This window comes from Mytilus galloprovincialis, chromosome 12, assembly GCF_965363235.1.
Source record: "Mytilus galloprovincialis chromosome 12, xbMytGall1.hap1.1, whole genome shotgun sequence".
Lineage (NCBI taxonomy): Eukaryota > Metazoa > Mollusca > Bivalvia > Mytilida > Mytilidae > Mytilus > Mytilus galloprovincialis.
In genome coordinates, this window is record NC_134849.1 from 34,698,067 (window position 1) to 34,715,932 (window position 17,866).

The 17,866-nt window shown below is 31.4% G+C and overlaps 1 protein-coding gene across 3 annotated transcripts in view; it reads right to left on the reverse strand.

Moving 5' to 3' along the window:
• Positions 1–3,034: 3,034 nt before the first annotated feature.
• Positions 3,035–17,866, reverse strand: part of LOC143055630 (fibrinogen-like protein A) — an 88,085-nt gene continuing 73,253 nt past the window's right edge. The window contains exons 1-9 of one of the 3 annotated variants that reach the window (XM_076228798.1): positions 16,319–16,408; positions 11,962–12,027; positions 11,111–11,182; positions 9,570–9,641; positions 7,748–7,807; positions 7,402–7,541; positions 4,526–4,583; positions 3,830–3,994; positions 3,035–3,274 (exon numbers count right to left, since the gene is read on the reverse strand). In XM_076228798.1, coding sequence (XP_076084913.1) covers positions 3,060–3,274; positions 3,830–3,994; positions 4,526–4,583; positions 7,402–7,541; positions 7,748–7,807; positions 9,570–9,641; positions 11,111–11,182; positions 11,962–12,027; positions 16,319–16,391 — 921 coding nt within the window. In that variant the 5' untranslated portion in view covers positions 16,392–16,408 and the 3' untranslated portion in view covers positions 3,035–3,059. Of the gene's footprint in view, positions 3,275–3,829; positions 3,995–4,525; positions 4,623–7,401; positions 7,542–7,747; positions 7,808–9,569; positions 9,642–11,110; positions 11,183–11,961; positions 12,028–16,318; positions 16,409–17,866 lie in introns of those variants that run through there. The other 2 variants (XM_076228797.1, XM_076228796.1) reach the window with 2 other exon arrangements.

The following is a 17,866-nucleotide window of genomic DNA, read 5'->3' on the forward strand; positions in this document are numbered from 1 at the left end:
ATTCTGATAGCATGTTAGAAATTGGTCAAAATGACAATCAGGATGATGCTGACGTTGAAAAACTAATCACAATTTCCAGAAAATGTGCATTGTCTGGACAACAGATTATGTCCGAATTTCCTCCCAAGAAAAAGGTAAATCACAAATATACTGAACTCCGAAGAAAATTGAAAACGGAAGTTCCTTATCAAATGGCAAAATGAAAAGCTCAAACACATCAAACGAATGGATAACAACTGTCATATTCCTGAATTGGTACAGGCATTTTCTTATTTGGAAAATGGTGGATAAAACCTGTTTTTTAGCTAGTTAAACCGCTCACATGTATGACAATCGCATCAAATTCCATTATATTGACAACGATATGTGAACAAAACAAACATACATAAAAGTTAAAAATACAGCAGTCAACATTGGACCATTACTAATCACTTAAAAACAGACGGGAAATTATCAGACTTTGCTGTGGGGGTAATGTCTATATACCAATTTCTCAGTTTGATCGTGCACCAACTGGTCCTCGAAATATCTCAGGGGTATTTATTGAATCTGAAGAATTTGGGTACCACATTTGAACCGCTTTAGACAATTCAACAGGATATTTGTCGAGAAATCAAATTAAACTTAATAAATACACATCTTTATTCGCATTAACGATCCCTGAGCCTGAAATGGTTAAACTAACCGTTTCTGTTCTTTAACTATATGTTTCCTCAACCAAATGTAATAAAACTCACAAAATACACAAAACAGTCTTAACACCTTGAATGCTGCATCTGTATGTAGAAGTTGACCTATTAAAAAAATGGGTGCATATGTGGCCTAAAGATAGACACATTCTCCATTTGTTCTATAAAAAAAAAATCCATTCTATGAATTTTTGTACATGTTAAACGTGAAAGTTCGTCAAACTATGTACAAACTGTAATTTGTACAACCACCTTTTATACAAATTTATAATTTGCACAGTCAAAACACTAATTAAATTTGTACGACATTTTTTTTTGTTATAAAAAGTCTATACATCATTGAGACAGCCACTTTTCAACTAAAAAACTATCTAACAACTCATCATAATGCAAACAAACAGTCTTCAACGTTATACCTACACATTCTGTTATTCAAATGTGACGTTTTTTTTGTCCCCTTTTTTAATTTCAAATGTGACGTCACTTTTTGCGTTGAGGCCTTGACTAACTCCCGTGTGTCTACTTTGTGTAAGATTATGTCGGTATGTAATGTATGCGGTTGTTTTCTATAATTAGTTAATACTTCAGTTTTATCATGCATATCTTTTATATAGTCATTTTATAGCATTTACTGTTTGCAAAAGTATAAATTATTCTAATTAATAAGGATGTTCTTATTCCCAAACAGAAAACCCTAGCCGTTTTTGACAAAACTTTTTTGAACTTGGTCCTCAGTGCTGTTCAACTTTGTACTTGTTTTGGCGTTCGAACTTTTGTATCTGGGCGTCACTAGTAAGTCTTGTGTGGACGAATCGCACTTCTGACGTATTAAATTTTAAACCTGTAGCTTTTTGTTAGCTATTATTCGTGTCTTTCTTTGTCCGATATGTTCTCCTATTTGTTTGTATTGAGGTTCTGTAATATTGTGTTGTCATTTTAATGTTATTTTTAACATGGCCATCAAAGCGGGAGGTTTGGCACGCCACAAAACCAGGTTCAACCCACCATTTTTTCCTTTAAAAAATGTCCTGTACCAAGTCAGGAATATGGTCTTGTTACATTATAGTTCGTTTCTGTGTGTGTTACATTTTAACGTTGTGTTTCTTTTGTCATGTTTGTGTCGTTTGTTTGCTCTTATATTTGAGTGTGAATTCTACGGTACTTTTCTATCCCGAATTCATGAATTTAGTTTTGATGATATATTGTTATTCTCATCTGATTTTTCTAATGCTTAGTTCGTTTCTGTGTGTGTTACAGTTTAATGTTGTGTCGTCGTTCTCCTCTTATATTTAATGTGCTTCCCTGTTTTTCGGTGTGCTGCCCAGATTTGTTTTTTTTTCTATCGATTTATGAGTTTTGAATATCGGTATACAACTGTTGCCTTTGTTTATTTGTATTATTGTTCCCATACATATTTTACCAAAACGCTTAAATGTATACGCTTCAATTGTTACACTAAATATCAGTTTCGGTAAGCATTGGTTTCCTAAAATCTAAAATTGGAAACAACAAGATTAATTCAAAGTATCAGATCAAATAAAATATTAATAATTTATTAAGCGTGGTAACCTATATATATATAAATAATTTCGAAGGTCGGTGGTTTTCTCCGGGAACACCGGATTCCTCCACCATTTAAAACTGACTGCCACGAAAAAAGCCCCAAAAAGTGGTGCTTATAAGAGGCGTTAAAACACCAACAATTAATCAATGAATGAATCAATGAATCAATCAATCAATTTCCAAATGTTCTTCCCCGTAATCCAACTCGAATTTAAAGCAATTTTTTCTATTTTAACATTTGATCGAATATGGTAGAAATATACTAGGAACATAACCATAAACCATAATATAAGCAACCGAAAACCGACCATAAGGTTTTAGAAATGAGAAAAACATGACCTAGTTCTACATTAACTCAATTATGTCCATGATAGATGAGATAAAAGTATTTGTACTTTATCACTTTACAACATGAATTAAAATAAGCAAAACAATATCTAAATCTTACAATTCACCAATAAATCTGACATTTATAGTCACATTATGTTGCATTTTAAAGTTAATTTTTTTCAGAGAACCTAGATGAATTTTAGTAGACATAAAATTTGAAATGAAACGTAAAATAAAAAAAAAATCGAATCGGAGAGTCACGTACCAGAGACAAAACACATCAAACGATGGGAAAACAATTGTTAACTTGTTAGTAATAAATTATATAATAATTCAATCATTTTGTTTTCGTAATCCCCTCCTACATTTAAACTAACACATGATGAAACGCATGTACAGAAAAATATGTATCTTTCTTTAGATAATTACATGGCAAAATAATTCATACAAGAAAAATATAAATATCTTTTATTATAACTAGATCTTTCGTATCATCATCACCGATGTCTTCACGTAATGACCACTTATATGATACCAGTACCAATGATCTCTAGATGGTCTGTTTAGAGCACTATGTGAACATTTTTTAAACCACCACGGTCCTTCACTCTTGGCGCAGTTGATACTGTGTAAATCATTATCCCTGTCAACAGTACTGAATTTCATTCCGTTGTGGTAGCTCAACGAATCTCCTTAAATTGAAATATATATTACGTCGTTTATATTCCAAGAATAAAACATAAAAAAATTTGCCTGACCGTTGACGATATCATATTTGCACACTGAATACGAGCACATTTTTTCGTATGTAATATATGTTACCGTAAGTGTAGTTGTATCTCCAAGTTTATAGAAGTATGTGTAGTTTATTTACTTCTTTAAGAAACTGCTTTTGTTGAGTCAGTCAGTAATGACAATTCATTTTATTGCAATGTTGCTTTACATAGTTTGTATGCTTAGGATTGAAATTTTACTAACTATCGTGCATGTTGACAATATTAGTCTCTGCCATAATGCACGAGGACAGAATATTTAAAAATCCCAAATACAAGTGATGAAGAAATGATAATATAAAAAAAAACTGAAATTAAAGAGAAACTCGACAAGAAATTATAAATATATATGATCATAATTCAAGTATAAGAAACATATTTATTAAATAACAATATTGTAAGGAGATAATTATTATATTTTGTTTATATTCAACTTGAGTTATGATGCTGCATTGTTAACAGCAACTGTCTTACCTGCATCGCCGCTATAACCACCAATCGTCAGCTTGTACTGAGATGTTGCATCTCCAACAACAAATGTCTTATATTTAGCATACTTCGTTTTGTTGTTCTTATCAGTGAGATCTATTCTTAGCTCGTATGTACCACTGGACGTCAAACGATGAATATGCCTGTTGCCTAAATAAAGACGTATAACTTATACGCAATGTGTTTCCATATTACGATAAAAACATAGTTTTGAGTAAATGACAAACGCTAACGTTAGATTGATTGAGGAACTTTATAGATTGTTTATAATAATTTGATAATGATAGTCTTAATGGCAACATTTCAAATAAAAATTGAATCAGAACATGTCACCTGTTTTGGGTTACAAGATTGCTACATGAATGCATATTCATTTTTCACACCAGTGAAAGTTAGGGAAGATCATTTGCTATTTTTATACCAGAAATATATCCAATTAATTAAATCGCTTATTATAAATTAAAAAAGTTGGTCGGGAGAATTGACTTTGCAGACGCTGTAATCATATAAATAAAGGCAACAGTTTTATATTGTGGTTCGAAATTCATAAATCGATTGAGAAAAAAACCCCAAACAAATCCGGGTTACAAACTAAAACTGAGGGAAACGCATCAATTATAAGAAGAGAACTACTATCATATGTTATAATACTTATTTGTTATATGTTTAAAGTATACATACCAAGCCAATATTCTCTATTGACGTTACCGAACCCGTTTTCGCATTCTGTCCAAGTTCTCTGGAAGTTAACAGAATTATCAAACCTTTTCTGGATAATCTTCAATGAAGAAATAAGATAATGACATTGAAACTAGAATATCAAGCAATATATCTAACTATGTGATGAAACTCATTCCTATCTATATTTTGCCAACAACTGCAATCAACAAAATGTCACAGAATTCGGAAAATCTGATTTTTAAAAATTTGTATGTCGTTAAGAATATCTTATTGCATGCTGTCTTTTTAAAGTTTTTAATATACACCTCATCAGTAAACTGAGAGATAATATGTATTGGCTACTAACATGACTAATGATAATAACTTTATAGCTTTTTTATAGCTTTTTATAGCTGACTTTGCGGCATGGGTTTTGCTCATGATTGAAGAACGTACGGCTACCTATAGTTGTTAATTTCTGTGTCATTTTGGTCTGTTGTGAAGAGTCGTCTCATTGGCAATCATACCACATCTTCTTTTTTTCCATATATATACACATGGAAAAAAGTATTGCAACACCAAATTGAAATTGAAATTAAAAAAACACTCTTTATTTTTTTGTGATATAATTTGGTAAAATAGAACTAGTTAAACATTATTTAAGTATCACCTGAGTTTAATGAATAAATATCGACTCGATAAGTTTTTATCTGCACATGCAGCTACTGTACCCGTAAACAGCAAAACAGATGTTTTTATCTTCATTGTTTTCAACACTTAAAATAACCAAGTTTTTAAAGTTATGAGATTGACACCTTGTAATGGGTCCTTGACAACTCTTAACTGCAGCAAGATGGCAGATCATCAACATAAGAGAAGCAGGGATGTCACTGTAACAACTGAACGTATTGTTGGTCATCACCATTCCACTATAAGTCGTTTTGAGAATAAAAATCAGGCAATAAACGCTGTTAAAGACCTTCCAAGATAATGAAGACCCCCTATACCATTTGCTAGGGAAAATCAAGCATAATGATGGTTGGTCAGAAGGAAACCCATTGCATACAAGACAATTCTAAAAAGAGAGTGGTGGCCATACAGGAGCCTTTTAACAAGAACTGTTCGTGACCGACTCATCGCTACTGGTTATCGTGCGATAAGACCATTTCGGGGACCTTTGCTAACAAACAGACACACAGTTTTCCGTATCCAATGTAGTGCAGAGCTCGCCAAAGTTGGAAATTAGCATCGTGGAGGAAGATCCAATGTTCAAATGGAATCCGATTCATCTTCCTTGGCCCGATCGTAGCTCGGATTTGAACCATATAGAGCATATTTGGGACACTATTGGGCGGAAAGTGCGCGAAAGGACACCCCAGTTCAAACACATCATGAAATAAACTATGCCCTTCATCAGAAATGGTTGCTGCTACCTTAGCAACAAATTAGTCGATTTATGGCAGGAATCAGAAGACGTTTAGATGCGGTTATCCGTTTGAATGGAGGCTGCGCACAAAGTACTTATTCTTTGGCGTATAACGTTCAACCATGATGTGAACAGTCATCTGAAGACTAATTTTGAAATGTCTGACATTCTAAAGTTCGACTACAGTAAAAGTTGTAAAATGCATTTTTTTGTACAAAAACACTTTTGTTATTAAAATTGTGGTTATATAAATCATTTTTTTTCAAACATTTTTTGTTCGTTTCAATGCCAATGTTATCATAAACTATGTTTCAATAATATTATACACATATTTTATTATATTTCATCCAAAAAAAAGAGGCTGATTTTTCAAGTTTTAAAAAATCAAGGTGTTGCAATACTTTTTTCCATGTGTATATATCATGACAATAACTGGGTGTCGCATTCGAAAGATCTTGTTGAGTTATCCTTTTGAAGGATTTAATAGGTATATTACATTTTGTCAGTAAACTGAGACGAGTTCTAACGCGCCTAATGTGTGTCTTATATAGCAGTATAAAGACGTAACCATACTCATCAAAGTTTGATGTATGTAGAGAAAAGAGTTTTTCATATTCTTAATGTAATATAAAGATAACATTTACAACTGAATTTAATGAAACTTTGCCATATTAAGTATGTTTAGAAAGCATTTTTGTCAATTTTTATTTTGCCTTGTCTGTTATCAATATTCTTATCGGACAAACAATTATCATAGTTAACTTATGTTTTCAGATTTACTTTTTATAATTTATGAAACACATTTTTTTCAATGTTTGTTAGTATACTGAATCTAAACTGTAAAATCATGTACCAATTACACTTTTTGTAGTCTATTAAAAACGTGCAATGTCGAAATACAGATGGTGTTTATATTTCATTGCTTTGAATCGCTCGCACTTAATTTATGTTGCATTCTAATGTTTTAATTCATACTCACAACATAATACAAAATTCTTAGTATAGAAAAAGACTTCATAGTGAGCCCGATGAGAACAGTTTGACTGTACCTCTGGTATTTTTCGTCCCTCTTTGATATACATTGATTTAAGAATTGAATGCTTCTTTTTGTAAATTTATTGGGTTGTAAAAGTGTTGACCGAAGTACATTTTCTATGAAACGCGGAAACGCATCATTCTAAAGATATATGCACGGTCAACGCTTTACAACCCTATGAAATACCTAAAACAAGCATTCAATACTTATTATTAATTTTTTTCGCTAAAATCATGAAACACCATTACTATCCTGTTTTCCTTGTATTTACATACGCACTTTATTTTGGAAACGTGTGTCATCATGCATTTTCCAATTCAAGCAATTCATTTTAAAATGAAGGATGACGCGAGATTGTTACCAGCCAATCAAAACAACGTATACGAATGAAACATACATCTAATGTAATTATATTATATTTGAAAAAGAACGTACTGTCCATCCCCCGCCTTCTGTATCCATGTCACAATAAGCTTTCACTCCTTCTGTTTTCTTAGGGAATATTTGGTAGACACCTGAGGTTGCTTTATGTTTCTTAATCTCGGTGCAGTCCTTTGCAGACCGCACACATATCCCTGCAATTTATATTCAAGACAGTTTAATATATTTGATAGAAATAAATATCTTTTATTGAAAGTTACATTATCTATTTTCATTTTTATCCTTCTTATTGTAAACAATGATGATAGGTATCTAAATTTTCTTTATCTTTATTTTTTTTCACATTTACTATAATTAAAAGACATTTTGATATTATAAAAAGTCAATGGGTTCCAATTACCTTTGACTTCATTTGTTAACAGCCTGATAATCCTTGAAATGTCTTTTTCGTCACGAGACTCTATAAAATAAACATGTAAAATGTAAACCAAATCTTTGATGCACTATAAATGTATAACTGAAGTCAAGCATGATTGTGTATGCCTTTCTTTGTGAAGCGATTATACATACACATTTCATTGCCTTTTTTGAACAAATATCCGATGTAAAGCCCTTGTATCAACGACTTAAAGTATATATATGTATATATATATATATATATATATATACAGTCTGGCCTATTCAAATGTTGAAAATAGACTTTTTTTTATTGATACTTCCTTTACATTTCTGAGAATATGCTTGGTTAAAAGCAGCCGCTTTGAGACCGTGTATACTCCATATTAGGTTAGTATGCGGGGCTTATTTTAACATGTTTAATACACTGTAAGTAGTGGTGTTACGTCCGATTCTAAAAACAAAACGGTACTGAGAAAAAATCTTCAAGATTTCTGCAAATGACGAAATTGATGATGAAAGATTAAAACAAATTCATAAAACACATTTAAAGCAAAGAAGTTGTAAATGTGAGCATTTATTTTTTATGGAAAATTTTTAAAGCTAACAGTATTGAAGACATTTTCATTTTGCTAGGTCATTAGTCTATATACCAAATGTTAAGATAGTCGGTAATATGAATTCTTTGCATAGTGTGCTAGTGACGTAAAACGGTATATATGGGATCAGAGACAGCAGATTGTACGTATGCAATATGCACCGATCATAAATAGTTTACATGCGTCTCCAACAACAAATTCATCACTTTCGTCACGGCAATTCCTTGTTGACTCAGGCCGTTAATATTGTTGATGTTCTTACCAGGTCACTGTTGGATCACTGACGGTAATATCTGGAATATCTGTTTCGCAGATACCTAAGTATAAGTTCAAATTTCGTCATCTTTTCACCATGACGGATGACATGTGAGAAGCATTATGTTGTGTTTTGTATATTGTTGTAAGTCCCATGTTCTTTTCTTTACCATAGCGTTTCGTTAAGAAAATATATATGGGAGGGTTGATATCTCATAAACATGTTTAACCCCACCGCATGTTTGCGCCTGTCCCAAGTCAGGAGCCTCTAGCCTTTCTTAGTCTTGTATTATTTTTAGTTTTAGTTTCTTGTGTACAATTTGGAGTTTAGTATGGCGTTCATTATCACTGAACTAGTATATATATTTGTTAACGGGCCAGCTGAAGGACGCCTCCGAGAGCGGGAATTTCTCGCTGCATTGAAGACCTGTTGGTGACCTTCTACTGTTGTCTGTTCTATGGTCGAGTTGTTATCTCTTTGACACATTCTCCATTTCCGTTCTCAATTCTATGTGTTAATTGCTTAATTAAAACGCTCTTCAAATAGTCATTAATTCATTTAGCAAAAACTAAAAAATGAAAGAAATTATTACTGTTTATATGTATAAGTATGAAGGAACTTATTCCTTAAATGTAAATATTTCCTTATTGTTTTATAGAAAAAAATATAACAATATCTGTATTTCTTAAAGTATCGAATGATTTGCTACAGGATAATATCAGGGACTAGCATTCCATGTCCGGGTTATGATAACATACCAAATTTTTACAATTTGAATTAATGGGTCTTCAGTGGTGTTTGTTATTTCATTTTTTTTATCATCCACAGCCTAACACTATTTCCATTTCTATAGCAAATGACTTTCCTACGTTTACTCTGATAAAATATTTCAAATCGTTGATTTACTTCTCCTATGCATCAATCTTTATAAATATACATGTATATGTAGCGCTTTAAACAATTATACTGACCCTCTAGGATCCATTTTATATCATCCTTTAACTGTTTGTTCATCTTTACTACATCTTTATAAACAGCCATATCTGTTAAAAAGACAGTATTCAAATATAGCACAAATACAGTAATCTCTTTTAATCTGATACAATTTGTTTTACATACGTGATTTTTAATCTAGGCATTTCCCTACCTGTTATTTATCACGAAAATGGTGAGAATGAGTGATTTTGGTATTCCATAGTCAGGGTTTCCCCTGGGTCAATTATTTTTTTCGCCACCTCTTTCGCCAAAACAATATATTTTTCGCCACTTCATTATTTTTTTCGCCAAGTAACATAAATATATTTTTCCTGTTGTGCCCTTTTGTACTAAGAAGTAATTTTTACAACAAAACAAAAGCTTTTATCACATGAAATTGATCCCTCATTTCATGTGTAGTCATTACATTGAAGGGTTACTCTCATTCGAGGGGTTGTTCCCAGCCTTTTGGATAGATTTTTTCATAACGACAGTTTTCTTTTCTTGACCATCGTAAATGAAAAAGTTGAGACGTACAACTATGCTTGAAACACGTGCATGTGTCACTCAAACGACTTTATTAAAGTCAAAGGATAAAAGAATTAAAGTTTTAAATCGGAGATTTTTCTTGCTTTTGAACAATTTTCGTCACAACAACAGCTTTCTTTTCAAAACTATCTTTAAAGGGAGAAATGTCAAAAGTTTGCTTCAAACACGTGCGTCGCAAAGATGTAAATAAATTCTGTATGTGACATTTATAGCGGAAGCCATTTGACCATATCATTTTGTGAAACAATTCAATCAACACCTTTATTAATTAGTCCTTTGTTGTCGATAGCTATAAAATGCAATCAGCTGATAATTGATTTCTGTCTAAATCTTAATGAGGTCAAGGTGAATTCCGAGTATTGTCTGATCGGGTAAAGTCCGAGAAACTCGAAAAAAGTAAATAAACAAGATGGAGGAAAATAAATCGGTTTATATATTTCTTTCGCCAAATTCTTTCGCAAATGACGAATTTTTATCGCCACAATTATTATTTTTTCGAAAATGGCGAAAATGGCGACCGCCAGCGGAAACCCTGTCCATAGTTTTTGTAAACTCTGGTTTGAAGAGTTCGGTATTAACGACTGATTAACACAAAACTTACCACAAACCGGACCAAACTCATGTGCTGCAGGGGGTCATTAGTACCTAGTCCAATAATACATTGGTTGTGCTGCTCTGGTTTTAATTTTTTCATTAGCGGTAAAGAGTTTTAGCCTGCGCTTATGGGGCTACCATCGCTGCCGTTCTTCGGTTGATTTAATGTACATTTGTTGTCGGTATCAGTCTATTCAGAAAGACTGCATGTTTTCCTTTAAATGCCATGTGTTAATGTTTGTCATTATATTGCCTATATTTTGATGGTAAGCTCAAATTTTATTTTATTGATCCTTTCTCATTTTCAAAATCTTTTAACTTGGCGCTTTCGACAAGATATTTTAAAAGTAAAAAAAATGAATCAAATACACATGTAAAATTATCATATACTTACTTTTGAGTATAGCTTGTGTATCTTTCTTCAGTTGTGCAACGTCTCTGTCTTCATTGTCATGCAAACATATTCCTATAAATAAAAGTAGTTATGGTGTTTCTGTAAGAAATCAAATTATAGCGTTTATTTTGTTTTAATTAAAATGTTGGAAACTAAATTTAAATATTTTGAATGTTTTTTTTATTTAATACTTTGTAATTGAGTTTAAGCAACCTCCGTTCATGGAATGATATTTGTGATAAATTTGTTTAAAGAATAGCTTTTTTTATTATATGACACACTTAGTGTAATATATTAATGAAGCAATCTTAAACGCAAGCCTTAGATATCAGATGGAAAAATTTAAAGCTCAAACACATCATACGAATTGAAAACAACTGTCATACTTCCGACTTGGAACTCAAAATTGAAGAAATACACCCCCACCTCTGAACTTATTACATGCATGTCATGATGGATCAATTAAGCGAAAATAATAACATAAAATAAAAGTCTCTTACTCGTTTTAAGACAGAAGATAAAACATCCGTATAAATGTTCAAAAATAAAGATTAATTTTTAAAAAGAATATTGTTATATTTGTATAGCAAAGGATTTTTTGCATGTGTTATGTTGAAATATTGTTGAAAAGTGATATTCATCTTGAAATATCTCTTTAGTAGCTTCCTCCTCTCTGATAAGCAGTGGATCATTTAAGAAAAAAATCTAAAGCAATGTTGTTCAGCCTTCGATAAAATCCGTGATGCAAAAGTTGTACAATAGTTTCACATTTGAACTAGCATTAGAGGATTTCTTGAAAGATGTACAACTAGCTATGACTATACAAAAGGAACCGAAAACGGTAACTTTACCTTGTAATTCGTGTAAAATGTCACCAACTCTGGTCTTCTCTTCTGATTCTCGATATGTTCTCAAACCTGAAATTACAATATTTGATAATGTGTTTTAAATTAAGTCATTTTTGCGTGCCATCCATATGCCGTGTCGGAACATTCTTAATCAATCCAAATCAGATTCGTATTATCAATGTAACTGTTCAATTTAAATTGTTGTCAATATTTATTTTCCTTCATATTTAAACCTATTATTGACCTGTTGCACCTATAAGATATTTTTAATCATTTTAGTTAACCTTTTTTAATCTACAAAAGTTAATATCACCTAACGTTACTTCAATTACCCGTCCAATTGCAAATAAGTATATGTAAGATAATGATAATCCCTTTCTGCATGGTTAAGTACGAGCGATAGCGAGTACTTATCATGAAAAAAGGGATTATCCTTCTCTTACAAACTTAGAATATAGTAAAGTGCTCAAGGATAAAATGATCTTTTGATTGGTTCCATTTGAAAATTAGTTCCATTATCAGTGCAATGTTTGCATTTAATGCATGACTTCCTTTATTAGCTATTTCATTTATGGATAAGTTTTAGTGATGTAAGGATTTTCTTTTAATTTTGGAAAATTTTAAAGATTGTGATTTAGACATTAGATGACACAACAGTACAATGAACTTGCAAGAAAAGTTTCTTGATTGTAAGGATGACAAACAGGCTATTATTTGAACTTGGAATTATTTTTAATTATAGAATTTGCATAATTTCTTGTTATTGAATTTTTAATAAATTCCATGTTTATTCTGTGCTTTAACGTTTTGTGCTGCGCACAGCAATTTCTACTACAAATAAGATAGAACATTTTCAATAGAATGTACTGTGCCGCGCACAACACTATCTATACGAAATACATTGTATAGAAAGTGTTATGAACCGCTCAAAATATTTTAATACCAAATAAACATGGAAGTCATTAAAAATTTCAAGCACAAGAAATTGTGCAAATTTCATAATTAAAAATAATTCCAAGTTCAAATAATAGCCTGTTTGTCATCCTTACAATCAAGAAACTTTTCTTGCAAGTTCAAATAATAGCCTGTTGAATGTAAATCATATACAATTTTAGCGAGGAGTTATTTTTTTGTTTTATGTACAGTTTTAATTATTAAATTCAAAATTTGAATTACAACTAAATTTTGTTTTAAAGTCCTTTCTAGAACAATCCTTTGCATAAGATTTAAGGAAGTAAGACACCGCCCCTTTTTATTTGAAATTTTTGGTTGATAATTTAGTGATTCACTGAAGCATAAATGGAGCGGGTCACCCTTATTTTGTAATGAGCGCACCTCCCCCTTTTATAAAACAAATTGGATCCGCTACTGCAGTTACTACTTTTTTTGTCAGGAAACTATTAGAATCCAATGCTCTTGAATTATATTCAAAGTTTAGCTGATTTCTTTTTTCAAATAAGCTGAGATTTTAAAATAGTATATTTAGCTAAAAAGATTAATATATTTTTTTTGTCTTGCATTGTTTAAAAAAAAATGTTTTGTATAAGTATTAATTTGAAGTTTTCTTTTAATTTTCTCAAATAACGTTATTTAAAACTTCATATTAATTTAATTTAATTGTTTAATTGTTTCAAAATTTAACTTTTAGTCAGAATTTATCACAAATTCTTTAAAGCTGATAAATGTGCTTTGGGGCATTTGTAACTCATTCATATAAACTATTTGGTGTGAGCTGTAAAAAGGCGTAAACCAAAGGGTAATCCTATAGTAAGGACATAATTTCATTTATTCTTCACAATTAAGAAACACCGAAACCTACAATTTTATTGGACGAGAGCACTTTGATATATTCTAAGAATACGTAATACACCTCATACAAGTAATCATACCATCCTGACCTTTCTGACACATTCATATTATATCATTACCTGTCTTTGGTACAAAGACAAAAAACAATTAACTTTCGATGTTTATGAATAGAAAGATTTCATTACTTCTTTCCAAAAGCCAAATTGGTCATGCTTTTATTTCCTTAAGACAAATATTGAAATAAACAAATGTCAAAAATACAAGTCTTTGAACTTATGTAGTAAGTATTAGATAAAATACAAAGGTAACAAAGAAACAGGCCGGTAACAACCGTTGCCGGATAGTTTTTCTGCACGAGTAGTCATGTCAAGGTCCTTGACCACACTACAAGTGCAGAAAAACTTTTCGGCGGGTTGTAACTGGCCTGTTTCTTTTGTTACTTTTGTTTTTATCTGACTTGTACGACGTTTCAAGTAATAATACTTTAAGCAAGACTAAACATTTGAGAAATTTGGATAGCCATGAAGCAGTAAATGTAAGTTATAGTACAAACACATTTTTTTTTTATTTCCCTTCAACCGAGATTTTTTTTCAAGAAAAAAAATCAGGAATCTAATAATTTGATAAAAAAAAAGAACCATTTCAAGTAAAAGATAAATGTGGTACACATTTAAGACTTTTTAAAATGCAACTTCGTAAAAAAGTAATATATTAAGGTATATTTTAGTGGTAAATAAGATAACGTTTGATTTTTATGAATAAAACGGAAAGCGGGGAGGGGGAGGGGGCTAATTCATTTTAAAATACACAAGGCTGTGATCTTTATTTTTGATGAAAAAATGCAGGATGAGCCATTCAATCCTCCCATTCCCCCATAAAAAAATCGTAAAAATCGCGCGTTTGTTGCCAAATACATGAGTTTAATATGCAGTGGTGGGGGTCCCGGGAGTTGGAACAACCCTTTTTTGAAGATCAATGCATTTAGATGGGGATATAAAGTTGGACCCCCTGTTTTGTTCTGGATTTAGACATGGATCCGCCACTGATATTAATTCGATAACAATATAAAGGTATCAAGAGAATGAATTTCTTCTTCATTAGTGAATGAAATATTTATGAAAAAAATGGATTTTGTCTTAATATTATATATATTCAGGAATATACTTTGATTTTATTTTAAATTCATGCTCGTCTCTAGATCTGCAAGTGTTGATCGGGATTAAACACGTGTTACTATATGATCCAATCGCAGCTTACCGCCCAAAATTGATGACATAAGTTGAATGATTTTCTTCTAGATTTGCTGCTTATTTGGACGTGTATTACATGAACACTTTTTGTTTATAGGATCAATCGTGCATTGGTGAGTTGATAGGGATTTTATCTTTTGATATTAGATTTGATTTTTATTTACTTATTTCCTGTCTTATTTTTATTTAAAATGTTCACGTCAGTATCCTCCTTTCTTTACTTTCAGCATTGTCCAAAATACTATTCATGTCCATATATTGAAGAAAACAATTATTGACCGAATATTTTGCTTCATAAAGGGGGCGGTATGTTCTTTTTTGAGTATATTAACTATTTTCTATTCAACGCCATCACCCAAATGTTTTTGTTTAAAATAGCAACAGGGGCGGATCCAGTCATTTTAAAAAGGGGGTTTCCAACTATATGTCCCCATTCAAATGCATTGATCGGCCCAACAAAAAAAGGGGTTCCAACACCCGCCCCCTGGATCCGCCGATGAGAACTATTAACGGTATTTGGAAAATCAGGAATCATTCAAAAATCATTAATTTGTCATCTGCTTGACCATAATAATTTTTTTCTCATAACATTTGAGATCAAAATATCTATTTTAGGAGAAAACCATCCCCCCCCCCCCCCCCCCACTATTGAAGTTAAATGTCTAATCCCTTAGTGTACTGATGTGAATAGTATTTAACAGGAAATGTTTAAAAAAAGATATTGATGCTAACGTAAATATTTTGTTCAATAAAAAGACAGGAAATAAGTCAGTGAACCAAAAGGTTTAAATCTAATTGAAAGTTAAATGCCCATGAACTCACTGATCATGCACGAGTGATTCTATTCATAAAAAGTGTCCGTGTCACAACTAAAAAGAGTCCGTGTATCGTCTAAAAAGAGTCCGTGTAACACCCGTTAATGTACTGTTTTTCTTTAGCTCTACGGGGGCAAAGTCGTACAAAAGCAGTTACACCAGCTGGATTTTAACATGAAGGAATAGAACAGACAGTTTTAAATGACTGCAGTTCATTGATGTTGCCTGTTCAAGATAAATCGATACTCAGGACTAAAAATGGCGAAACAAAAGTATTTAATGTTATTTGATATCATATTGTTTACTTTTGTATCACTTAATTTAATTTCTCAAATTGGTATTTTTATTCATCGTCTTGTTACATTCCATGATAAAACTGTAATTAAAACACATTTGTGAAATGTAAACTAATAATATAATGACCCAGTGATGTTTCTCATATGATATACTTTCTTATCGTATGATAAAAAAATTAAATGATCTTACCTTTTCCGTCTTCTAATTTCAAGGAAAAAGTTACGACGAACAAAAGTGACAACACAATAAAACTCTGTAACATATTGAGACAATGATGTTCCTCAACAAACGAGATTGTGAAATTGTTGTATTGAAATAAAGAAAAATATCATTTGATATAAAATGATTTTGTTGCATGTAAACATTTTTCAAAACGTATAAATTTTCACAGGTATCCAGATGGTGCATATTTTTTTAACATTTACTCAGCTGAAAAAAAATCGATTATGTGAAAGTTTTGATTGCAGAAATATTGCATAACAAATAATTTTTTAAGGATTTTAAAATAAGTTTCATTAATAATTTTTGCACAATTGACTTCGTTCATATCTTTGAAGCACATTAGTTAGCACTTCTGTGTTGTCATGAAGTATCGTATTTATAGTTAACTGTTTATAAAAATTCCAAAAATCAGAAATAGAAAGCTGTTTTGATAAGCGAATACTCATTATTATTGATATCAGTCGCTCTTCTTTAAAATTATATTGGAGTGGCTTTTGTGTCGTTGACAAACATCTGAATACCATATAATGATAAGGGAAAACATCAAAAAATCAATGAAGGATAAAAAACTTAATTCAAATAGTTTGGGGGTGGGGGTCAAATTCCTGCAAGTTTTGTATAAATTGACATCGATTTTACATATATCCTTATTGGTCAATCAATTTTTCCCAAATTAAGTTAAGAGGGGGGTAGGGGGTCAGTAAAAAACTATATATAATTAAGTTTTTTATCCTTCATTGAACTTTTGATGTCGTCCCTAACAAGGACGAGTTGTACGCATTGATTGGTATATGTAAACGCCATACGATTTGGGTAAAGGGTATAGTGCTGAGTTACTGGAAAGTTAAAATCATCACGTTCGTCATTTAGTCTAATTTGAAGTTGTCTATTTATGTCAACATTGGAAAACATATTAAGATATCAATCGGATCTTCTTGGTTCAATAGTTCCCTTTATCGTATGTTCACTGAAATATTTTGTGTCCAAACATACCATGTAATGTTGGTTATTTGAGTGACTTGGCATCATCAATATATCTTAAAATGAAATTAAAGAACCTTGAAAAAGTATGTTTTCTTAAAACTTTTAGGAGGTTTCCTATTAGTTCTGCTCATATGAGTATACAAACAAATCATCCAATAAAAACAAGTTATGTTGATCAAGAGAAGAATATAGGAGTTTAATAATGTCATCATTGGTGTATTTGATATAAGAATAAGTGTCTTTTTCACAAACTTTGATTTTTTTAAAACCTAAGATCTGTATCTTCAATTCCCAGTGTTATTCAAACCGCTCTGTTTAATGAGTCGATGTAGTCAATTTGTTAATTGATTATGCGTAATATTAGAATAAAAACTTACCAAAAAGACTCGGTTAATAATTTGGTAAGCTAGCCGCTGATTTTTATCTTCATCTAACCCATAATCAAAACAATTTACATGATTAAGTAAAATTTAAAATTAAAATCTTTTAACTAGTATTCATTAAGCGTCGAAAAGTCTAGAGTTTTGATAT